Source organism: Bufo gargarizans, chromosome 8, assembly GCF_014858855.1.
Source record: "Bufo gargarizans isolate SCDJY-AF-19 chromosome 8, ASM1485885v1, whole genome shotgun sequence".
Lineage (NCBI taxonomy): Eukaryota > Metazoa > Chordata > Amphibia > Anura > Bufonidae > Bufo > Bufo gargarizans.
The window spans coordinates 194,177,226-194,201,621 of record NC_058087.1 but is presented as its reverse complement, the minus strand read 5'-3'; the positions used below and the strand labels follow the sequence as shown (position 1 = coordinate 194,201,621).

The window sequence follows — 24,396 nt, the reverse complement described above, 5'->3', positions numbered from 1 at the left end:
ATCGAACAGACCTTCTCACAGAAGTGGCGGTGACAGGGATGGATAGATAATATATACAGTTCAGACCAAAAGTTTGGACACACCTTCTCATTCGAAGAGTTTTCTTTATTTTCATGACTATGACAATTGTAGATTCACACTGAAGGCATCAAAACTATGAATTAACACATGTGGAATTATATACATAACAAAAAAGTGTGAAACAACTGAAAATATGTCATATTCTAGGTTCTTCAAAGTAGCCACCTTTTTGCTTTGATTACTGCTTTGCACACTCTTGGCATTCTCTTGATGAGCTTCAAGATGTAGTCACCTGAAATGGTCTTCACTTCACAGGTGTGCCCTGTCAGGTGTAATAAGTGGGATTTCTTGCCTTATAAATGGGGTTGGGACCATCAGTTGCGTTGTGGAGAAGTCAGGTGGATACACAGCTGATAGTCCTACTGAATAGACTGTTAGAATTTGTATTATGGCAAGAAAAAAGCAGCTAAGTAAAGAAAAACAAGTGGCCATCATTACTTTAAGAAATGAAGGTCAGTCAGTCCGAAAAATTAGGAAAACTTTGAAAGTGTCCCCAAGTGCCGTCACAAAAACCATCAGGCGCTACAAAGAAACTGGCTCACATGCGGACTGCCCCAGGAAAGGAAGACCAAGAGTCACCTCTGCTGCGGAGGAAATCGCAGGTTAACAGCAGCTCAGATTAGAGACCAGGTCAATGCCACCCAGAGTTCTAGCAGCAGACACATCTCTAGAACAACTGTTAGGAGGAGACTGTGTGAATCAGGCCTTCATGGTAGAATATCTGCTAGGAAACCACTGCTAAGGACAGGCAACAAGCAGAAGAGACTTGTTTGGGCTAAAGAACACAAGGAATGGACATTAGACCAGTGGAAATCTGTGCTTTGGTCTGATGAGTCCAAATTTGAGATCTTTGGTTCCAACCACTGTGTCTTTGTGCGACGCAGAAAAGGTGAACGGATGGACTCTACATGCCTGGTTCCCACCGTGAAGCATGGAGGAGGAGGTGTGATGGCGGGGGGGGGGCTTTGCTGGTGACACTGTTGGGGATTCATTCAAAATTGAAGGCATACTGAACCAGCATGGCTACCACAGCATCTTGCAGCGGCATGCTATTCCATCCGGTTTGCGTTTAGTTGGACCATCATTTATTTTTCAACAGGACAATGACCCCAAACACACCTCCAGGCTGTGTAAGGGCTATTTGAACATGAAGGAGAGTGATGGGGTGCTGCACCAGATGACCTGGCCTCCACAGTCACCGGACCTCAACCCAATCGAGATGGTTTGGGGTGAGCTGGACCGCAGAGTGAAGGCAAAAGGGCCAACAAGTGCTAAGCATCTCTGGGAACTCCTTCAAGACTGTTGGAAGACCATTTCAGGTGACTACCTCTTGAAGCTCATCAAGAGAATGCCAAGAGTGTGCAAAGCAGTAATCAAAGCAAAAGGTGGCAACTTCGAAGAACCTAGAATATGACATATTTTCAGTTGTTTCACACTTTTTTGTTATGTATATAATTGCCCCTCCACCGGCAACAAGGCCAGCCTCTGCAAGCTGGAGAGCTTTGGCGTAGTGATGTCAAGGGGTCAGGGGACGCAGCCAGCGTCCAGTAGCGTAGTTGCCTGTGATTGTTTTATCTTCAGATCGCTACGCTAGCCTTACTAATCAGCTCTAGACTATTGGATTATGGACTTCTGCTTTGGATTCTGACGCTGACCCTTTGCTTGATGATTTGGACCCTCACATGACTTCCTGATATCGACTTCTGGCTTGGTATTGTTTCTGGTTATTTTTCTGTAATTGTGCCCTATCTTGTTTCTCTTGGTATTGACTTAGACGCGATTTGGTTACTGATTTGTGTCTCCTGATTCAGTGCATTTTTGCCTCTCCTGGTCTGACCCGGCTTGTCTGTTTCTGATTTGATACTAGTCCGTTTTGGCCGATCTGTCACTAGTGTATTTTTGTCTCCACCTCATCCTTCCCATATAGGCCCCGACACTTAAGTCACGGAGGGACTGTCGACCAGTTGTGGGCCGACATCTAGGACGCATCATGCAAGTAGGTAGGGACAGTAATTGGGGTAGCTCAGGATATCATTAGTCCCCACGTGACAATTATATGGCAACTGTCACAGGAAACCATTCCACATTAAGCAGAGGCCTGATATACGTGATGTGAACATGGTCTTAATATGAGAAGATGTAAGCTGCCAGTATGCTGCTTGAAAGAGTCCACATACCGTTTACACAGGGGGTCTTTTTTGGTGTGTCCACCCCTGACTCCAAACATATGCTGCTCTCTTTCATGACAGAACGTAAAAGCTATCTTGGACCATTTCTACAGATCTCCATCCCATGGTGCTGAGGTTAATGGTCTCCTGGTGTAGAAAGACCACAGAGTGATGGGTCCTGGGATCATGACTAAATAATAATAGTGTCAAGTGTGGTGTCTTTTCAAACTTCCCAAATTGTGAGCACTTTTATTACAAGATGATCTAATTTTTTGTTAAGGAAACTCACGTGTGAGAAATGAAGAAGAAGGGAATCCCCTTGTCCTTCATCTGAGAGAAGATAAGTTCTAGTAGCTCTAAAATGAAAGTCTGCAGGGTATAAAATCCCAGAGATGGAGATTTCTGAGCACAGACACACAAGGAGTAGATCCTGGGGCACAATCTACACTCAAGATGAACACAATGATTGCAGGTACGAAGTTCAAATATTGAGTGCAGAAGACACAGCTATAGAACTACTTAAATATCACTGGTTCCTCTACGTAAGAATATCTGGTCTTAGAAGAATAGGTAGAAGTATAGGCAACATCCAACCGAAAATGTCCAGTCATGGAGAATGCCGGTCATTCCACCACACTCCATTATTATCTGACCTGATCCCCACCAAAAGAGATTGTGATGAATGGTAACTTTCTTCTCTACAAGTACAGCAAACCACTCGAATCAGGTTAGGGGTAGGAGGCAGTTTTTGTAAATTCAATCCTTGAAAGAGAATATAAAAATCCTTGACCTTGGCTCATAAAGTTTAATATTTGTTTAGCATATATATGAGGACGTAGATAAGTAGACAGACCGACCTACTTCTCTCGATGGTCACAAACTAACTGTTTCTTGCTCAAAGGGAAGGAAATTGGCAGCTTCTAAAAACTGCCCTATAGACGATTGTGGAAGGAGATGAGAAAATTTAGAGAAGGGGAAGGGAGTGCAAAGAGTATTCAGAATAGAAAGAAGGGGGTGGTGGTGTTTAAGAGATAGCTAAGAGAAGGGAAGGAGAAAAGCTGCAAAGACCAATGTGCCTTCTAGCACACCGGGAAAAAACTCATTATAAGGTAAATAGGAGAAGGTGACGAGGAGGAGAAGAGGTCACAAAGCTTTGTTGTATAGACAGGAAAATTGTTGTGTCTTATCACAGAAACCTTCTTTTATCTTTGCAGGTCATTTCTGGCTGCCCATAATATTTTCTGGCATTGTCTTGAGGTGGCCGGTGGAAGGACGTCCTATAAGTAACACCACTACAACAACGAAAAGTGTCAGCCTTGGCCATGACTTCAGAAAGACGTTAACATTGTCCAGGAAACTCTTACAAGAGAGCAGACTGTTGACCCATGACTATGTAAGTGACCAATATCAGCTGTAGCTTTCTGTATTATCATTCTGTATATTGTATTATGTGACTTGTATTACAACTTCCCCATATTCCGCAATGGTTTCTCTTTAATCTATACTATAAATCACAAGTGCAAGGGATTATCCTGTTTGTGCAAACCCTTGTCTTTTTTCCCCTTGAGTAAAGTTGTCCACATGGGTCTTGATGTAATGTCTCTACACTTCATAGTTCCTTTCAAAACCAGTGGGCGTCTGTGGATTTCAGTAGATGTCACGGGTAATCCAGGGTCATGCTCTAATCGTAGACCCATAGACCTTGTAACCTAAGACCTAAGATTTTCTGGCAATTTTTGACTTGACTATGTTCATCCTATCTAACTAAGCCATTATCTTCAAAGTTCTTTATATCAGCTGTCTTTACTTAAAGCCTTCTTGTCTCAAATCTTACCTTCCTAAAGAATTGGAGTTTACACCACAATGTTTTTACCAGGCTCCTTGCCTAAAATTTTATTTTCTATGATAAAATTTTTATCTTCCATTCTGTCTCCAAGCTTGAGCATTGATGTTCTACTGTTTTTGCCTGTTTAATGTCTTCTTGCTTTGCTACCACTTGAGATCTTCTGACAAATGTCCTAATAGCAATGCTGTTTCTCTTTAGCGTATGTGGAAATTGCCTGGGTCACACTTGGATTTCACAGGATCTTTCCTAAACCTGACCTCAGTAGCTATTAACATCACTACTTGGCTGAAGCTACAGGTAAGTTTCTGATGTTCTCCAACCATTCCTTACTTTATGACCCTTACTTTTTTCTCTAGACCTCCTAACAAATTTTACTTTCTTCAGCCAAGTGAGCGGCTCCGATTCCTCAGTGACACTCTTCAGGTTTACCCTGTATATTTGGGTGAGCTAGAGAAATGGGAGAAGGAGGAGACTAAGGAGGGCTCGCCATCACCTCTCAAGAGTAGCGTCACTCATGTACGTCTAGACCTTCGAGATCTGCTACATCACATCCACAGACAGGTAAGTGACTAATCACAATTATAGAAATGACTACACAGGGCCAGGTAAAATGAAGAGGGCCATCTTATGATTATTGATGACCTCCATTCAAGGGTGGAGAAGAAATAAGTGAATTAATGTGGAGGGGGTCTAGCATATCACTCTGTAGTAGAGCTGAGGAAATGTTTATTAATTCTTCTTTCTTTTTAGATGTCGTTACTTGGACTCAATCACACAAAAGTTTCATCCCAAGAGCACCCATGGGGTGGGGCCAGAAACTGGTCCACCCATCTGAAGATGTACCAAGTTCTTCGAACCATGGAACAAACTCTACTTCGGGCGGTGAGGGAGTACACCATACTTCAACGTTTTCATGGTTGAAAATGAGGACAATTTTAAGTGTCTGTGTGTGTGTGTGGAGGGGTGGTGCTCATATTATGTGGGTACATCCTCCCCATAAATAATACTGCTGACTTATACACTATTACACTCTCGTACTGTAAGCTGCAGAAGACGAGAGGGGAACTTAGCTGGGAAAAAGCGTGAAAAACTCCGATAAACCCAAGTGTACCATTGCTCTATACCTCATGTCCTCGTCTCATGCCCCAAGTCTCAGTGTGTCCTTGTCCCAAGTGTCTGTGTCCTTGCCCCAAGTGTCAGTGTGTCCTTGTCCCATGCCCCAAGTGTCAGTGTGTCCTTGTCCCATGCCCCAAGTGTCAGTGTGTCCTTGTCCCATGCCCCAAGTGTCAGTGTGTCCTTGTCCCATTCCCCAAGTGTCAGTGTGTCCTTGTCCCATTCCCCAAGTGTCAGTGTGTCCTTGTCCCATTCCCCAAGTGTCAGTGTGTCCTTGTCCCATTCCCCAAGTGTCAGTGGGTCCTTGTCCCATGCCCCAAGTGTCAGTGTGTCCTTGTCCCATTCCCCAAGTGTCATTATGTCATTGTCCTGCACCCAAAGGACTATTGTTTAGTGACAGAGACCTAGTTTGCCAGTTTCCCAGTTGATGATCTCCCCTGTCCTCTTGCCTCTTCCGTTATCTGCTGTGATAATATTTATGGTTTTATTATATGTGATTATTTATTATTATTTATTACGTTCTGGATATTGCACTGACATGCTGACAGTCACTGAGTCTTCTGTGATGAGTAACGAACAGTAACACTGTGTTCAGGGCATTTACTGGATGTGTTACTTGTACGTGATACCTGATAATTTATGCTCACATCACTAGAAATCCTGGACAGAACTGTGAAGCTTTTGTTACTTTTATAGGATATATATATTTTTTTACTTTTATATTTATATAATTTTATTTGGCAGCTAATATGCTTGTATGAGAAAGCTTATTTGTGTCCTTGCTGTGTGCTGCTATACTGTCACCTACCAGGCTCCACCAACGTGTCCTCCTAACCATGCTGCAGGACATCCATCATTTCACACACACACCAACTGAGCAGGCACTTATTGGGAAGGACCCATGCCTGCTTGTCATAGGTGGTGAGAGCTGCATGTACATGCAGCAATCACCTTGGCTGTGTGGGGACAATCGCTCCTGCAATGTCGTCCTCATACAGATTCATTGTTTCTGGGAAACAGATGCTATTCACACAGCACAATCTGCTGCCTAGAAACAATGATTTTGATGCTCATTCCTTGGGTGATCGGAGGAGCCTTTACATGGGCCAATTCTCGGGAACGAATGTTCATACAAACATTTGTTCCCAATAATCTTCTTGTGGAATGGGACCTTAACTCATCCCAGTCTGCCGCCCTCATTTCCATAATGAATCACATTAGGCTACTGCCGTAGACTGTTAAACCCTTTCCCCGTGCTTCCTGGACTACCACACTCTTCCACCATTCCTTACACATTCACTTTACTTTGCCAAGTTCTAACTGGTCACCTCTTCCCACATGTTGTCTCAATATCGACTGGTCTTATAGAAATCTCTTTTCAAATTCTCCTTTGGAGATGAAACCTTTACCAACGTAGTCTAGACTCTTACACCCTACTCCAAAGTTTTCTAGTCTAGACCATACTAGTAGTACTAGTAGCCTGATTAAGGCTCGTAGAGTCTCTAACATGTCCCAGTCTCTAAGATCCTTCATCAGACATCAGTTATGTTGTTTGCTCTTTGGCATGTCCTTTAATTTTGAAAACAACTGCGCTCCCCACCACGTCCATTTCCTCAACATGTCCTAGATTCATCTTTCAAAACATCTCCTAGTTTACAACAACCTTCTTGATAATGTCCTGGTTGTCCAATTCATCCTCATCATGTCCTACAATCACAACTTTAACAAATTTCAAAGAGTATTCACCAATATGTTCTAGTCCTGGATTGTTACTCCAAGTCATGGACTGATAGACTTTTCGAAATCATTTCATAGTCTGCAACCCTCCTTATCTACGTGTCCTAGTTGGCGAAACCTTTGTAAACCTCCTCCGAAACTTCCAGACATGATGTGGATCACCAATCCCACCACTATTACACGAGTCTTTAAGGGGACCCAGCCTCTTGGAGTTGTCTTCTACTCATGTTTCATCCACCCGGTTTTAAAAAGGATTCCAAGTCGGTGGTAATTTAAAGCCACCTGATTGCACAATTCTGTTACAGTAAGTCACAGCCTAATTTTGTGGAAGTGTTTTTCTGTTAGGAAATTTGCTGACTACACGTTGGAGAAACCAGTTGAGGTCTTGTTCTACAACTCAGGTCTTCATCCCATGCCTTGAGATTCAGTATTACTATTCAGAAATGTGTGAGAATAGTTTATGTTAATTTATGTTCTTGTTACATTTTGTGAACATTGTTACTATTTTTTATATTTGCATCTTGTTTTTATTTATCATTTAAATAAAAAAAATCTGAATTTGGGAATTTTTGAAGTTTTTTTTTAACGGGTAAAAGACCCAAAATGTCATGGATGGTTGTGAAAGTCCCTCAATTACAGGGACATCTAACCCTTATACCCTTACATCTCCAAAACATGGTCCATATTCCTTTTCCTTAAAAGGAAGGAGGCAATGAGAACTCGGAAGATCCCTGCTAGGGGTGCTCAGAAAGCCATTTGTTATTGAGTCATAATAATAGGGGGAAATCCTGGGTCTGACCGAAAACAAAAGTTGTAAGCCCCCCCCCCCCCCCCCCCGACAAGGATTATACTAAACAAAACAACCTGCAAACAGCTGCCCATCCCCCATTGTGTTTACGTATTCTGTTATATCACACTGTTGATAAGCATATACATATGTTCCGTATACACTATATAGTCAGTGGGTAGCACGGGGTGGATTCCATGGGACTGGTCTGGATTCTGCACACAGATGATTTCTGTAAGGCTGGAGATTTCAGTATCACATTATACAGTTTCTATCTGTATGGGGGATCTATGGCTGACAACAGGGGCTTCAGCACTCGTTTTATTAGGACTCTGTCTGGCACTGTTATGGGGGGTCTGTGGTTGGCACTTCATGGGGTCTAGGAGGTTGGGACAGAATGGGGCTCTGGAATTGGCACTATCTTGGGTCTTCGTGATGAGATTATATGGTAGCATTGTAGTTGTAGTATGGGATCTCCAGGGCTGGCACTGTATGGGGTCTCTGTAGTTAGCACGATATGGGGTATCTGGGACTGGCACTGTTATGGGGCTCTGTAGTTAGGACTGTATGGGGTCTGTGTGACCGTCACTATATGGAGCTTCAAGGGCACTATATGGACACTGTTATGTGGGCTCTGTAGCTAGTTCTCTATGAGGGCACTGTATGTATTCTTTCTGGGCTGGCACAGTTATGGAGGCTCTGTGCTTGGTACTGTATAGGGGTTCCCGTTCCTGGGACTGACTAACACTGTTATGGAGGCTTTGTGAGGTCTGTGTGGTGGGTACAATATGGGTGGCTCTCTGGTTCGCACTGTATGTAGGTGGCACTCTTAAGGTGGCTCTATAGCTAGTTCTCCGTGAGGGCTATGTCATTGGCACGGTATGAGAGCTCTGTTGTTGGCACTATATGAAGGCGGCACTGACTGTAATGGGGGGGTCTATAGTTAGCACTGTATAGTGTCTGTGTATTTGGCTTTGTTATGGGGCACACAGGATTAGATTGGGGTTCCTTGGGCCCACCAGAGAAAATTATTCTTGGGGCCCAACCTCCATATCATCAATAAAATCCAACAGGCTTTGATTCGAAGAAAAAGTCTCTTGTGGCAATTTATTGTCTGCAAAGGAAGCTCCAAATGTTCTTTTCTCCTGGGTCTGTGAGGCCCACTATGGTATCAGATCCTTGGCCTACCAGAGAATGCTCTGGTACTCTGGTGGACCAGTCTGAAGGGAGGCACGCACTGCACTGACCATGACTGACAACGTTATGGGGTCACTGAGCATGGTGTATGTCTATAAACCCTCCTTGACCAAATCCTTCAAATAACCCCCCACCCTCCCTATAGTGAACTCAGTGGGGTTTCCTGTCTGATGTGATGGCCATATGCCAGGCAGTGATGGATGTCGTCTGGTCTCATCGTACATTTTATAGACAATCTTTATTAATTTTTTGTATTTACAATACATTATGTGCATTAACCAGGATCCCCCCCTCTGGTCACTTATTTGGCTTCTTCTTCTTCAGGCGCGCCTGTAACTCCTGCATCATCTGAGGATGTGGGATCCCAAACCTGTTCATACAGAGAGGGATAGTAACAGAGAGCATTACTAATAGACAAGAGGACTACATTTCCAGTGTTATTAACAATAACTCCTATCATATTTTCATTGGGGAACGTCACATGGTCTATACGTTATTGGGTCGCCTGGCTGGGGGGATGGTGGAGTTTATGCCGTAGTCAGATCCCACTAGGGTTTCCCCGATTAGTAGTGATTGCTGGAAGTTCGTGTAGGGAATTTCACAGCCCTCAATGTCTTTACAGAAGTTACAGTTTTCACTGTTTGTCACCATCCAGTAAAGAATGTGAAATTGTCTTCTGCTCCATTGTGGGCAGAGACGTGCAGACCCCCGACAAGAGATGGGGGATTTAAAAATCAGAACGATAATGGAGAAGACCACAAAGTCATTGCTTCCTTTTTATGGTTCCTTTGCATTACAAGGGTTTTCTGAGGATAGGTCACCAGTATCTGATCATGGGGGTCCGACACCTGGGACCCCCGCTGATCAGCTGTTTTGAGAAGGCATCGGTGCTCCTGTGAGCGCATTTTGGTATTGCGCTCAGCCCCATTCACTTCTATGAGGTTGAGCTGCTCGTCAATGGCCTAAGAAAAGCATTGATGTGTCGTCAATGGCCTAAGAAAAGCAGAGAGAAGGCCACAACGCTCACAGGAGCCCCTGTGCCTACTCAAACCACTGATCGCCAGGGGTCCTAGGTGTCTGACCCCCACCAATCAGATACTGCTGACCGATCCCGAGGATAGATCATCAGTATTAAAATCTCGGAAAACCCCTATAACTACATATACTGATAATGGATGGAGTACGTACCACCCATGAGACCTGGCCTCAGATATCATGACGTCTTATACTGGAACCATTGCTGTATTAAGCTTGCCCTGCTGTTCTGCCCGTCATGGTCATAGCCCACAAACACTGGCATTATATCCACAAACCAGAAAGCTCAGGCTGAGCAGGACTTTAGTTCCCTTTGTGATGCCCCTGGAATAGATCTTTCCAAGAATCTATAATGAAAATTGCTCATAATCCTTACCCAGCATGCTTTGGTATCCCCTTCTTGGGTTTTATAAGGAACTCCTCCTCTGCAGGCTTCGCTTCCTTGGGTTCTTCTGGAGGATGTGATGCAACAGATGTCATGGCAGAAGCCACTGGAAATACCGGCAAGTCTCCTGGAAATATGGCTACTCCCATCGGCCGAGGCCTGCTGACTGGCTGTGGTGGTTCAACGAGTTCACTGTCAGGTGTAACTTGGCGCTGCCCCTGTTTACGGCGAATAGAGGTTTTTCTACGTAACTGGACACGACTCTTCTGGGCACTGATGTCCAATGTGTTATGAGGGAGCTACAGACAAAACAATATATGACAGTTACATTATTTCCAAACTCCATATTGGAAATCTGTCTAACATCCTCACTTTACAGCATGCTGTGAACATTATGTAGCCATAGCAGATGAATAGCCAGACACTTACCAGATTGTTGTCAATGTCGTCTTCTTCTTCTACACTTGGTTCCATCAATGATCCTTTCTGATCCACTACAGATCTCTCTTGGTCTTCGCTTTTTTCTATATGGGTTGGTGGCTCTGTTAATTGTAGAGGTTCTTCGGTGTGGATTGTGATTACAGGCTTTTTTTGACCCAAACACAAGGCTTCTTCATTATAAATATTTTCCTTACCTTCCCCTTCCATTCCTGTTTGCTTAGTATGATCCATACTTGGAAGTAGCTGGATTTCCAAGCCTGATGACCCAAAATAATCAGTTGTTTCTAAGGATTTATTGTTCTCAGAACCAGTGATGTCTTCTGTAGGATGGGTGCCAGTGGTCGAAACTGTTGAGTAATCTTGTTCATTAAGCTTCTTCTCTGGTTCCTCACTAAGTTTTGAACAAGCTAATTCTTGAGTGGTTTCCTCAGAACCTTCCTTTTCTGACTCAGCAGCTTCATCCGATGCAATAACCTTGACAGTAGACGTACTTGTTGTGAATCCTACTAAGTAATCTAAAGTAATTCCAGAATGGATTTCATATAAAAGATCCATGTCTTTGTGTTTTTGATCTTCTAGTAGAACAGGTACATTTTCTTCTACACTATTGACAATGTCTGAACCAGTGAGAGATTCTTCTCTGGAAACTGGAAATGAAGGACTGTGTTCATATTCCCCCAGTTTTTGGCTAGGTTCAAGACTGGATCCAAGTTCTTCTGAAGAAGAAATAGCTAAGACATTATAAGTGATCTTCTCCTGATCATCTGAAATAGCAGTATCTGGAAGGATATCTACTCGAACAGCTGATTCATCTATTACTTCACATACTTTAATTGTATCTGATATGTCTTCTTCAACAGTAGTAGTGACAAGGCTAATGACTTCTGTTCTGTGATCTGTCATCTTAGCAGATAGATCATCCTCACCCTGAGAAAGTTTTGAGGTGGATCCAAAAATGACATCAATATCTTCAACATGATATTCCATCTCCAAAGGAATCACAGGCTCATTGACTTTAAGCTCTCCAAATTCTCTTCTAGATGCATCATCTAGCTTTTCTGATGGTTGACTTTCTTCTTCTTTACTTTCCGATATCATCTCCACTGTGTGGTCTGTGATAAGACTACAGTGAGTTTCTGCTGAAGGATCCATTTCTTTGTCCTCTTGATCTTCAAGTAGAACTTTGCCATTTCCTTCTGAAGTACTGATAATGTCAAAACCAATGCATGATTCTTCACTTGAGACTTGAGATGAAGAATTGTGTTGATTTTCCTCAAGTTTTTGGCTGGGCTGAAGACTGGATACAATTTCTTCAGAGACATTATTATGGATCTTCTCCTGTTCATCTGGGACAGTATCTGAAAGGATATCAGCTTGAACAGCGGATTCATGATGTATCTCTCTTGCTTTACTTAGGTCCAATATGTTTTCTTCACAAGTCGAGACAGTCCTAATGACTTCTGTTGGGTGACTATTTACCTTGACAGAATTAATGTCTGATAAGAGATCACCCTTATCTTGAACTGCTGAGGTGAATCTTAAAACTAAATCAATATCTTCAACAAGGGTTACATTTTCCAAAGGAACAACAGACTTGTTAACTTTAAGATCTTCAAATTGCCTTGTAGATGCATGATCTAGAGTTTTGGACGATTGACTTTCTGTTTTACTTTGTGAGAGCTTCTCCAGTATATAGTCTTGAATAAGATTATTGTGAGTTTCTAGTGAAGGATCAGTTTCAGTCATTTTGAAGTCATTATTGATGTAACCAGCTTCTACCTCAGTCTCAATGACAACATTGGAAGAATAACGATGTTCTTCAAATGTATACTCATGCTCTGTGTTGGATTCAAGTTCTTCTGAAAGACACACCTTGGGGTAATATTCCTCAGGGTCTTCTACACAGACTGTCTCTGACAAGATACCTACAATCGCTTCATCATTGGAATGACCCTCATCTATTTCCTCTACATTCATAGTAGAAACAGTGTCTTCTGCTGAGGGGTCAACACTAGGTAAGATATCAGCACCTCCTTCTAGTGCCTCAGAATATGAACCCAAGATGGATCCAACAAGTACTTCAATGTTGTCTTCAGCAGGAGATCCAGTGCTTAATGGAATCTTCAGCTCCTTGATAGGATCTACAGGTTGATCTCCTAAATGTACACTTGATATCTCATGTAGAGTAACAGAAGAGTTATCTTCTCCTGCAAAACCATCTTCTGAGGTCTCTACTGAGGTACTGCTGATGACCAAACCAATGTCAAAAACTTCTGTCTCTGCCTCATTGACAGCAATTCCAACAGAAGAATAATGTTCTTCCTGAAACCTCTGAGTAGGTTCTATTAGTGATTCAAGTCCTTCTGAAAGATGGAGGCGAGAACTGCATTCTTCTACAGTAATTTTCTTTAAGATCCCTGCATTGGTTTCTTCATTAAAATGAACATCATCTTCCATACCTTTATCTGAGTTACCTACATTCATAGTAGACACAATTTCCAACACTTTTGCTGGAAGATCCACTGACATCACAGAATTAAAGTCAGACAAGAGATCACTACCATCTTGTGGTTTACAGATGCTGTCCACTGTGAACTTTTGATCCAAGATTGTTTCAACCTGGTCTACGGCAAGAATGTTCAATGAAATCTCCAGATTCTTGACACTATCTAGAGACTGATCTCCCAATGCTTCACCTGGTGTAACAGAAGTTTGATTTTCTTTTGTCAGGTCTTCTGAGATTGTGTCAATTGGGTGACCTGGTATGTGCATACACTGGAAATCTAAATCTTCAATAGCTTTATCAGTCTGGAAGCCTGACTCTAAAGATTCTGTAGATTCCATTTCTATGTTTCTACCTGAGCTTGCACTATAAGTAATCTCTGATCTCTCCATCACTTCAGAAAAGTCCTGCTCTAATGGACTTTTATTGATCACAGAGTGGATTTCTGATAAAAGGTCAAATCCTGTCTCTGGATGTGTACAGAAACCTTCTAACGCATCTTCTGATTCAATGGCATCTTTTGGATAAGCAGAGAGACCCGTGTTTGTAGGTTCGGCTTCAGATAGAATATACAGATAATTGACTTTAGTTGAGTCTTCATCTGTGCCACTCACTTGCGAATTGGTTTGTCTTGCCTCTCCATCTTTAGACATTACTTCACTTTCATAATCCTTGTAGAGTAACTGCTCAGACAATTCTTCTGTATTATCTGTAGGAGTCTGATCTTTTTGAGAACCTGGATCCTCATTGCTATCACTGTATGTAACAAGGCCATCGTTTTGATAACTATCTTGTCTATACCATGTGTAATCCTTAATTTCTTCTAGCAGATGTTCCTCCTTAACACTCACATGCTCTTCTATTTGCTTGCTTATATGCTTCACTTCTTTTGCAACGTCTACATCTTCAGATTCCTTCCCAGCCAAGTCTTCTTTTTGAGTCCCATTCCTCATTGGAATGTTTCTGCCTACAGATTCTTCATTGTCTTCTGCTTTTGCTAGATGTTCTGCAGTATGGACTTTGTCAATATTTGCTGGGTCTGTTGAGAGACATCTCACTGATTCAGTACTGATGAGGTCGCCTTGTAATTGCTCACTTTTGGATGTGTCACACTCTTGGACAGATATCTGACTGTATCCGTCACCTGGTATATAGACTAGAGCTTTGCTCTCACTTGGTCTATGGTGTTCATCTAGTAGTCTGCTAACTCTGCTTTGTATACTTAATTCATCAGTCATTGATGTTAATTCACCCTTGGTTGTGTCTTCAGCTTCCTCCATTGATAGGTGGTGCTGTAGTCCAAGCTGTTTCTCCTTACTATCAGTATTTTCACTGACACCCTCTCCATGGGCCTGTTCTTTTGGTAACTCTATATCCTCACTTATCAAGAGAGCCACCCTTATTGCTTCACTTGACTGACTTAAAACGTCCAGACTTATTGGTGTCACTTCATGATCTGCAAAATATGATCCTTTTTGGCTTGAATGCTCTGATACAACCCCAGAACTTTTCTCTAAAGAACCAGCAACTTTGTTAAAACTCCATGGATTTTCTCCATGATGATACTCCACTTCACAGTCTGCTCCTAAATGTGTTGTGATATCATGTAGAGTGGCCATTGGGTTCTCGGTTTGTCCCTGTTCACTGTCTTGCATCTCTTCAACAGAAGGAACATCTTTGGAAAGTTCCTTTGGCAACTTCTTATCTGGGATTGCAGTCATGGTTTCCTCTGGTTGTAAACCTAAAGTCACGCTGTGGTAGGACATGTCTCCTATGGATTCAAACATCTCTTTATCTGTAGTCATTTCAAGCTCATCATACCATACAGTGTGTCCCATGTGCAGTGGATTCACCTGATCCTCCAGAGTGGTTGGATCTATCATTAATGGCTCAGTATTTTTGGTGCTGCATATGAATCCAAGATCATTTTCTTTATCATTTAGTTCTGGTCTTGGGTATGAGTTTGATGGGTGACCTGGGTGTTCAGTGGATGGTTCCAGTGCTCCTTCTTCTATAAGATCAATCTTTATACAAACTGTATCTTCTGATGTAATACTAAACATCTGATCACGTTCTTCTGTGCTAGGGGAGAAGTGAACTCTTCTCGTCTTAACAACTTTTTGATCTTTTAGATGTTCATCATTTTCTTCTGATAGGGAAAAAACGCCAACCTCCAATTGTGCTGTCTCTTCCGAGCTAAGTTCTTTGACCACCTTTGTCACTTCTAGTAGTTCCTGATTATCCTCTTGCTCATCGGGTCTACTTGAATGCATTTCATTTACAATACAGGCTTTTGTGATTTCTTCAGATTGTAATGTCTCAAACTCCTGATCATCATCTTGAGGTAAATTGCAGTGCATGGCTAGACGAACAGCCGTCTCCTGCAGATGTTCCCATGTTTTTCTGGATTCTTCTCCTTGATCACAAGGAGACCTGTCTGCTGCACTGATTGGTGTGACCAACTTCTTATGCTGTTGTTTGATATCTGGTATATCCAAGTCATCGTATTCCACTATGACTGGTGGGGCTGGAACACAGTCTGTTGGCTCCTGGTCAACTTCCTGTGATGTTACTGTTGCATGACATATCGAAGCTCCTTCTGAGACTTCTTGAACAATTACTGTCTTCTCTAGGCTTGGAGAAACAATTGTCTCACCTGTACTGCAGGAATTTTCTTCAATTTCAGAATTCAAATCACTTCTTCTGGTAGGTGGAACTTCATTTTCTTGACACAACTTTGGTTCTAGGTCCTTCAACAAATTGTCATGCCTCAAAGTGGAAGATTTCTCTTCATTCTTGATCTCTGTAGGTACTTCACGCAGCATTGCTTCTTGGCTTACCTTCTGTATCTCTTCATTAATGATTGTCTGGTTTTCAGTGTGAAGGACTTTCCTTATAACTCTACAAGAAATTTTGTCTATTTCTTCTGGTTTTGTTGATTTCAGATCATCTGTGATGACTTGGTTGCGGTCTTGATCTTTGTGCTCCTCTATTGATACTTGTTGATGACTGAAGATATATTTTCCATCGCTGACTGTATGATGAAGTTCAAGAACTTCTCTGTCTACATTTTCCTTCCGATGTCTAACCCTTGTCTCCTGGGCTTGGATCTCAACACCTGTGGTTGGAAATTAGAACATATGAGAGTCATCTATATGCATATACTTAGACAACTTGTTTATAGGACTTTTGGGAAAGATGGGGGGCAACTCCTGAGGGGGTATTGGAAGCCATTTTGATTAAATTCCCATATAGACACATATATTGATTTTGGACAATCGTGCGAATATTTTAATATTTTTTTTCCTCCACAGGGTTTACCTTGCTGGATCCCGTATATCTTCATACTCTCCTCCGTGGCCTCCAGAGCAGCATCCTCTAACAATAGATCTGGCGCTAATGTCATGTGATCTGCACCCTGTCCAAAGAGGAAACCCATGATTTATTCATAATGTACAAGAGTGACTGACTATCAGAGGAAGATGCATTATTTGCGATGTAGAAGTAGAGGAAACACTGAAATTAAGGCCTCTTTCACACGGGCCTCACGTGTGAGGGCCGGATAGGATGCGGGTGCGTCGCAGGAAAATGCGTGATTTTTCCGCGCGAGTGCAAAGCGTTTTGCACGCGCGTGAGAAAAATCGGCATGTTTGGTACCCAGACCCGAACCCGGAAGTTCGGGTTCGGGTTTGGGATCTGTGTACTGTAAATTTTATTATTTCCCCTTGGTGATAAGGGAAAATAATAGCATTCTTAATACAGAATGCTAAGTAAATTAAGGATGGAGGGGTTAAAAAATAAAAAAATATAATTAAACTCACCTCATCCACTTGTTCACGCAGCCCGGCTTCTCTTCTTTCTTCTTCTTTGAGGACCTGGGAGGAAAAGGACCTTTGGTGACGTCACTGTGCTCATCACTTGGTCCGTCACATAGTCCAACATAGTGATGGACCATGTGATGAGCGCAGTGACGTCACCAAAGGTCCTTTTCCTCCCAGGTCATCAAAGAAGAAGAAAGAAGAGAAGCCGGCTGCGCGAACAAGTGGATGAGGTGAGTTTAATTATATTTTTTATTTTTTTAACCCCTCCATCCCTATTTTACTAAGCTTTCTGTATTAAGCATACAATTTTTTTCCCTTATAACCATGTTATAAGGGAAAATAATAAAGATCGGGTCCCCATCCCGATCGTCTCCTAGCAACCGTGGGTAAAAATCGCACCGCATCCGCACTTGCTTGCGATTTTCACGCAGCCCCATTCACTTCTATGGGGCCTGCATTGTGTGAAAATCACCGCTCGTGTGCACAGCCCCATAGAAATGAATGGGTCAGGATTCAGTGCGGGTGCAATGCGTTCACCTCACACATTGCACCCGCGCGGAAATCTCGCCCGTGTGAAAGAGGCCTAAGAGCAGTGATCTGCACAATATATCACTATGTATATGCCAGGAGGTAGTGGGGATAAAGCAATGTTCTGCAGAACTCTAGAGAGGTCAGTGATGTAATAATCTGCAGAATATATCACTAGGTATCAGGAGGGAGAGCAGTGATGCTCTGCAGTTACTTATTATTGCTCTCATTACTGTAGGTAACAGCATCAAGAAAGAGGAAAATCTTCTGAAGGCGAACTCTGAGCTCCGTCATCTTTATTTCCATCATTATAAAACTCTCTTCTTTCCCCAGATGCAGAAACAGTGACATTCCTGAGGACGGCCACCCCTGAGGTCACTTCCCCACCAGAGAGAATATAAATCATGTGTATGTAATAAAGACGCTTCCGCTTCTCAGCAGAACTCACTGTGTACATACATTACTTATCCTGTACTGATCCTGAGTTACATCCTGTATTATACTCCAGAGCTGCACTCACTATTCTGCTGGTGCAGTCACTGTGTACATACATTACTTATCCTGTACTGATCCTGAGTTACATCCTGTATTATACTCCAGAGCTGCACTCACTATTCTGCTGGTGCAGTCACTGTGTACATACATTACTTATCCTGTACTGATCCTGAGTTACATCCTGCATTATACTCCAGTGCTGCACTCACTATTCTGCTGGTGCAGTCACTGTGTACATACATTACTTACCCTGTGCTGATCCTGAGTTCCATCCTGTATTATACTCCAGAGCTGCACTCGCTATTCTGCTGGTGCAGTCACTGTGTACATACATTACTTATCCTGTACTGATCCTGAGCTACATCCTGTATTATACTCCAGAGCTGCACTCACTATTCTGCTGGTGCAGTCACTGTGTACATACATTACTTATCCTGTACTGATCCTGAGTTACATCCTGTATTATACTCCAGAGCTGCACTCACTATTCTGCTGGTGCAGTCACTGTGTACATACATTACTTATCCTGTACTGATCCTGAGTTACATCCTGTATTATACCCCAGAGCTGCACTCACTATTCTGCTGGTGCAGTCACTGTGTACATACATTACTTATCCTGTACTGATCCTGAGTTACATCCTGTATTATACTCCAGAGCTGCACTCTCTATTCTGCTGGTGCAGTCACTGTGTACATACATTACTTATCCTGTACTGATCCTGAGTTACATCCTGTATTATACTCCAGAGCTGCACTCACTATTCTGCTGGTGCAGTCACTGTGTACATACATTACTTATCCTGTACTGATCCTGAGTTACATCCTGTATTATACTCCAAAGCTGCATTCACTATTCTGCTGGAGCAGTCACTATGTACATACATTACTTATCCTGTACTGATCCTGAGTTACATCCTGTATTATACTCCAGAGCTGCACTCACTATTCTGCTGGTGCAGTCACTGTGTACATACATTACTTATCCTGTACTGATCCTGAGTTACATCCTATATTATACTCCAGAGCAGCACTCATTATTCTGCTGGTGCAGTCACTGTGTACATACATTACTTATCCTGTACTGATCCTGAGTTACATCCTGCATTATACTCCAGAGCTGCACTCACTATTCTGCTGGTGCAGTCACTGTGTACATACATTACTCATCCTGTACTGATCCTGAGTTACATCCTGTATTATACTCCAGAGCTGCACTCACTATTCTGCTGGTGCAGTCACTGTGTACATACATTACTTATCCTGTACTGATCCTGAGTTACATCCTGTATTATACTCCAGAGCTGCACTCACTATTCTGCTGGTGCAGTCACTGTGTACATACATTACTTATCCTGTACTGATCCTGAGTTACATCCTGCATTATACTCCAGAGCTGCACTCACTATTCTGCTGGTGCAGTCACTGTGTACATACATTACTTATCCTGTACTGATCCTGAGTTACATCCTGCATTATACTCCAGAGCTGCACTCACTATTCTGCTGGTGCAGTCACTGTGTACATACATTACCTATCCTGTACTGATCCTGAGTTACATCCTGTATTATACTCCAGAGCTGCACTCACTATTCTGCTGGTGCAGTCACTGTGTACATACATTACTTATCCTATACTGATCCTGAGTTACATCCTGTATTATACTCCAGAGCTGCACTCACTATTCTGCTGGTGCAGTCACTGTGTACATACATTACTTATCCTGTACTGATCCTGAGTTACATCCTGTATTATACTCCAGAGCTGCACTCACTATTCTGCTGGTCCAGACACTTTCTACATACATTACTTATCCTGTACTGATCCTGAGTTACATCCTGTATTATACTCCAGAGCTGTACTCACTATTCTGCTGGTGCAGTCACTGTGTACATACATTACTTATCCTGTACTGATCCTGAGTTACATCCTGTATTATACTGCAGAGCTGCACTCACTATTCTGCTGGTGCAGTCACTGTGTACATACATTACTTATCCTGTACTGATCCGGAGTTACATCCTGTATTATACTCCAGAGCTGCACTCACTATTCTGCTGGTGCAGTCACTGTGTACATACATTACTTATCCTGTACTGATCCTGAGTTACATCCTGTATTATACCCCAGAGCTGCACTCACTATTCTGCTGGTGGAGACACTGTGTACATACATTACTTATCCTGTACTGATCCTGAGTTACATCCTGTATTATACCCCAGAGCTGCACTCACTATTCTGCGGGTGGAGTCACTGTGTACATACATTACTTATCCTGTACTGATCCTGAGTTACATCCTGCATTATACTTCAGAGCTGTACTCACTATTCTGCTGGTGCAGTCACTGTGTACATACATTACTTATCCTGTACTGATCCTGAGTTACATCCTGCATTATACTTCAGAGCTGTACTCACTATTCTGCTGGTGCAGTCACTGTGTACATACATTACTTATCCTGTACTGATCCTGAGTTACCTCCTGTATTATACTCCAGAGCTGCACTCGCTATTCTGCTGGTGCAGTCACTGTGTACATACATTACTTATCCTGTACTGATCCTGAGTTACATCCTGTATTATACTCCAGAGCTGCACTCACTATTCTGCTGGTGCAGTCACTGTGTACATACATTACTTATCCTGTACTGATCCTGAGTTACATCCTGTATTATACTCCAGAGCTGCACTCACTATTCTGCTGGTGCAGTCACTGTGTACATACATTACTTATCCTGTACTGATCCTGAGTTACATCCTGTATTATACTCCAGAGCTGCACTCACTATTCTGCTGGTGCAGTCACTGTGTACATACATTACTACTGACTAGACACATATAATAACAGGTCTATGAACAGCAACTTGTTGATGATTTCCATGCAGAAAAGGTACATTTAAATAATAAAAAAAAAAAAATGAAAGCAGCAAAGAGATAACACTGATATCACTCATCTGCTGCATTACATTATCAGTGCTGCTTCCTGGTCTGACCTATTGTAAACCTTCTCCACTTCTGAGCTGCTGACTGGCTAAGAGGGGTCATGTGATACAACATGTGACCCCACAGAACAGAGAAGTGCGCCCACCCTATTTCTGTATCGCACTGATGTCCATCACATCCAATCAATGTCAGGTGTTGTTGCCCTCTAGTGGACATTGTCTAAACTGCAGTAAATTTAAACAACAGCATGTACAGTCGTGGCCAAAAGTTTGGAGAATGACACAAATATTAGTTTTCACAAAGTTTTCTGCTAAACTGCTTTTAGATCTTAGTTTCAGTTGTTTCTGTGATGTAGTGAAATATAATTACTCGCACTTCATACGTTTCAGAGGCTTTTATCGACAATTACATGACATTTATGCAAAGAGTCAGTATTTGCAGTGTTGGCCCTTCTTTTTCAGGACCTCTGCACTGCGACTGCGCATGCTCTCAATCACCTTCTGGGCCAATTCCTGACTGATACAACCCATTCTTTCATCATCACTTCTTGGAGTTTGTCAGAATTAGTGTGTTTTTGTTTGTCCACCCGCCTCTTGAGGATTGACCACAAGTTCTCAATGGGATTAAGATCTGGGGAGTTTCCAGGCCATGGACCCAAAATGTCAACGTTTTGGTCCCCGAGCCACTTAGTTATCACTTTTGCCTTATGGCACGGTGCTCCATCGTCCTGGAAAATGCATTGTTCTTCACCAAACTGTTGTTGGATTGTTGGAAGAAGTTGCTGTTGGAGGGTGTTTTGGGTCCATTCTTTATTCATGGCTGTGTTTTGGGGCAGAATTGTGAGTGAGCCCACTCCCTTGGATGAGAAGCAACCCCACACATGAATGGTCTCAGGATGCTTTACTGTTGGCATGACACAGGACTGATGGTAGCGCTCACCTTTTCTTCTCCGGACAAGCCTTTTTCCTGATGCCCCAAACAATCGGAAAGAGGCTTCATCGGAGAATATGACTTTGCCCCAGTCCTCAGCAGTCCAGTCACCATATTTTCTGCAGAAGATCAATCACTCCCTGATGTTTTTTTTGGAGAGAAGTGGCTTCTTTGCTGCCCTTCTTGACACCAGGCCATCTTCCAAAAGTCTTGGCCTCACTGTGCGTGCAGATGCGCTCACACCTGCCTGCTGCCATTCCTGAGCAAGCTCTGCACTGGTGGCACTCCGATCCCGCAGCTGAATCCTCTTTAGGAGACGATCCTGGCGCTTGCTGGACTTTCTTGGACGCCCTGAAGTCTTCTTAACAAGAATTTAACCTCTTTCCTTGAAGTTCTTGATGATCCTATAAATTGTTGATTGAGGTGCAATCTTAGTAGCCACAATATCCTTGCCTGTGAAGCCATTTTTATGCAATGCAATGATGGCTGCACGCGTTTCTTTGCAGGTCACCATGGTTAACAATGGAAGAACAATGATTTCAAGCATCACCCTCCTTTTATCAGGTCAAGTCTGCAATTTTACCCCAATCAGCCTGACATAATGATCTCCAGCCTTGTGCTCGTCAACATTCTCATCTGAGTTACCAAGACGATTACTGAAATGATCTCAGAAGGTCCTTTAATGACTGCAATGAAATGCAGTGGAAAGGTTTTTTTGGGATTAAGTTAATTTTCATGGCAAAGAAGGACTATGCAATTGATCTGATCGCTCTTCATAACATTCTGGAGTATATGCAAACTGCTATTATAAAAACTTAAGCAGCAACTTTTCCAATTTCCAATATTTATGTAATTCTCAAAACTTTTGGCCACGACTGTAGAATCCCTCTAAGTTATCGTGCCACAGCCTGCGCCCTCCAGCTGTTACAAAATAACAACTCCCATCATGCCCTGAGTATGATGGGAGTTGTTATTTTGCAACAGCTGGAGAGCCGCAGGGTGCCGACCACTTTTCTAAGTATATACAGTATAGAGATAGGGCGGTGTCCATCTTGGACTCTGGTATGCAACTCTCCACTCTGGCGTCCAGGGCATGCTGAGAGTTGTAGTCTCCCAGTCCCCGGTGAGCTGCAGGTTGCAGACCTTTGCTTTACACTTTTCTGGAGGCAGATCTGGAGCCACACTGGCACCTACCTGTGACGGGCGCGTCTCCCCTAGGGCGGCGGCGTCCTCAGACCTCAGAGGGGCCTTGGCCTGGGCATTTCTGGGCTGAGGCGCGTTGGGCGGCGCTCCGAAAATCTGCGCCGTCACATTGGTGATATAATCCTGCAAGTGCAACACAAAGCATCGGTCAGCGGTCACCCAGCTCCTGACTGACGAGCGTCCACTCCTAGGTGTGATGGACACAGGTGCGTCACTTTACTGCGTCCCCCCATAAGCCTCACCAGCGCACTCTGCACGGCCTGGTACACGCGGGGGAGATGTCTCTGCAGGAACTCCATGCTCCTGTCCCTCCGGAGGGTCTCGGGGCCGTCTCTGCTCGGCTGCTTCTGCTTGACGTGACTCTGCTGCGGGAAGTGGCCATAAAACCGCAGGCGATGTGTACATGTGCAGCACATTTCTCCTTGTACAATATTTACTTCCTCTTCAGCCCCTGTAACCCCTTCACTGCCGGCACCACATCGCCGGTCTGCACAATGGCTCTCCGCCACCACCATTCTACATATACCGCGGTATGGAAAGCCTGACACGTATGACCGCGGAAACCGTAGGTGTCTGAATTTTATGGCGCTTCTTCTCTAAATGACACCGTGTTACTGCGAAAAAAGGAGCATCCCTTTAAGGCCCCGTCCGCAATTTCGTTTCGCATTTTGCGTAACGGAATTGCGGACCCATTCATTTCTATAGGGGCGTACGATGTGCGGCCCGGCTCCAGAAATACGGACCCGCACTTCCGCAATTGCGGAATTTTTACAAGGGCGGACACCTTAGACTTGCATGTGAGATGCTGCTCCGATGAGTCGCTGTTTTCAGCTGTTGTTACAGGATGTGGCTTTTATGTCATTTTTATAAAGTGACCGCAGATCAGAAGCGAGGACGTCGACCCACAATGCACTGCAGGAGGCGGCCACAAGGGGCTGTATACATCAGTGGTCATGAAGCCTGTGGAGGTGAAACTACAGCTCTCAGCATGCCCAACAGCCAAATGACTCTCCAGCAGTGGGGAAACTACAGCTCTCAGCATGCCCTGACAGCCGAAGGAATCTCCAGCGCTAGGGGAACTACAGCTCCCAGCATGCCCCCACAGCCGAAGGACTCTCCAGCGGTAGGGGAACTACAGCTCCCAGCATGCCCCGACAGCCGAATGACTCTCCAGCAGAGGGGGA

General features: G+C 43.4%; 3 protein-coding genes across 4 annotated transcripts in view; 2 read left to right on the top strand and 1 right to left on the bottom strand.

The window, feature by feature from the left end:
- The first annotated feature begins 2,662 nt into the window (after positions 1 to 2,662).
- On the top strand, positions 2,663 to 18,073 carry LOC122944670 (interleukin-27 subunit alpha-like). 2 transcript variants are annotated; one of them, XM_044303205.1, is made up of 6 exons: positions 2,663 to 2,721; positions 3,464 to 3,642; positions 4,294 to 4,392; positions 4,480 to 4,656; positions 4,846 to 4,977; positions 17,976 to 18,073. In XM_044303205.1, exons 1-6 carry the CDS (start codon positions 2,703 to 2,705, stop codon positions 17,988 to 17,990), a joined length of 621 nt encoding a protein of 206 aa, XP_044159140.1. In that variant the 5' UTR covers positions 2,663 to 2,702; the 3' UTR covers positions 17,991 to 18,073. The 2 variants fall into 2 exon arrangements, with proteins under 2 accessions (XP_044159140.1, XP_044159139.1); XM_044303204.1 differs by lacking the exon at positions 17,976 to 18,073 and having other exon boundaries at positions 4,846 to 5,304.
- Positions 9,149 to 24,390, bottom strand: LOC122944669. The gene is made up of 6 exons (XM_044303202.1): positions 23,455 to 24,390; positions 23,204 to 23,335; positions 16,615 to 16,711; positions 10,779 to 16,411; positions 10,341 to 10,648; positions 9,149 to 9,299 (listed from the first exon to the last, which is right to left on the bottom strand). Exons 1-6 carry the CDS (start codon positions 23,725 to 23,727, stop codon positions 9,227 to 9,229), a joined length of 6,516 nt encoding a protein of 2,171 aa, XP_044159137.1. The 5' UTR covers positions 23,728 to 24,390; the 3' UTR covers positions 9,149 to 9,226.
- LOC122945543 (eukaryotic translation initiation factor 3 subunit C-like) overlaps positions 24,201 to 24,396 on the top strand; it is a 22,157-nt gene continuing 21,961 nt past the window's right edge. The window contains exon 1 of the mRNA XM_044304607.1: positions 24,201 to 24,335. Within this exon, the coding sequence (XP_044160542.1) occupies positions 24,201 to 24,335 (135 nt within the window). The remainder of the gene's footprint in view (positions 24,336 to 24,396) is intronic.

What these genes read in the sequence shown, in the direction of transcription:
- LOC122944669 (XM_044303202.1), bottom strand. Translation starts at nt 23,727, where the DNA reads ATGGTGGTGGCGGAGAGCCATTGTGCAGACCGGCGATGTGGTGCCGGC. An exon ending in GGGAGACGCGCCCGTCACAG is followed by an intron (nt 16,712 to 23,203) that starts GTAGGTGCCAGT and finishes CTCTTTGGACAG; the next exon opens with GGTGCAGATCACATGACATT. An exon ending in GATATACGGGATCCAGCAAG is followed by an intron (nt 16,412 to 16,614) that starts GTAAACCCTGTG and finishes TTCCAACCACAG; the next exon opens with GTGTTGAGATCCAAGCCCAG.
- LOC122944670 (XM_044303204.1), top strand. An exon ending in GACTGTTGACCCATGACTAT is followed by an intron (nt 3,643 to 4,293) that starts GTAAGTGACCAA and finishes GTTTCTCTTTAG; the next exon opens with CGTATGTGGAAATTGCCTGG. An exon ending in CTACTTGGCTGAAGCTACAG is followed by an intron (nt 4,393 to 4,479) that starts GTAAGTTTCTGA and finishes TACTTTCTTCAG; the next exon opens with CCAAGTGAGCGGCTCCGATT.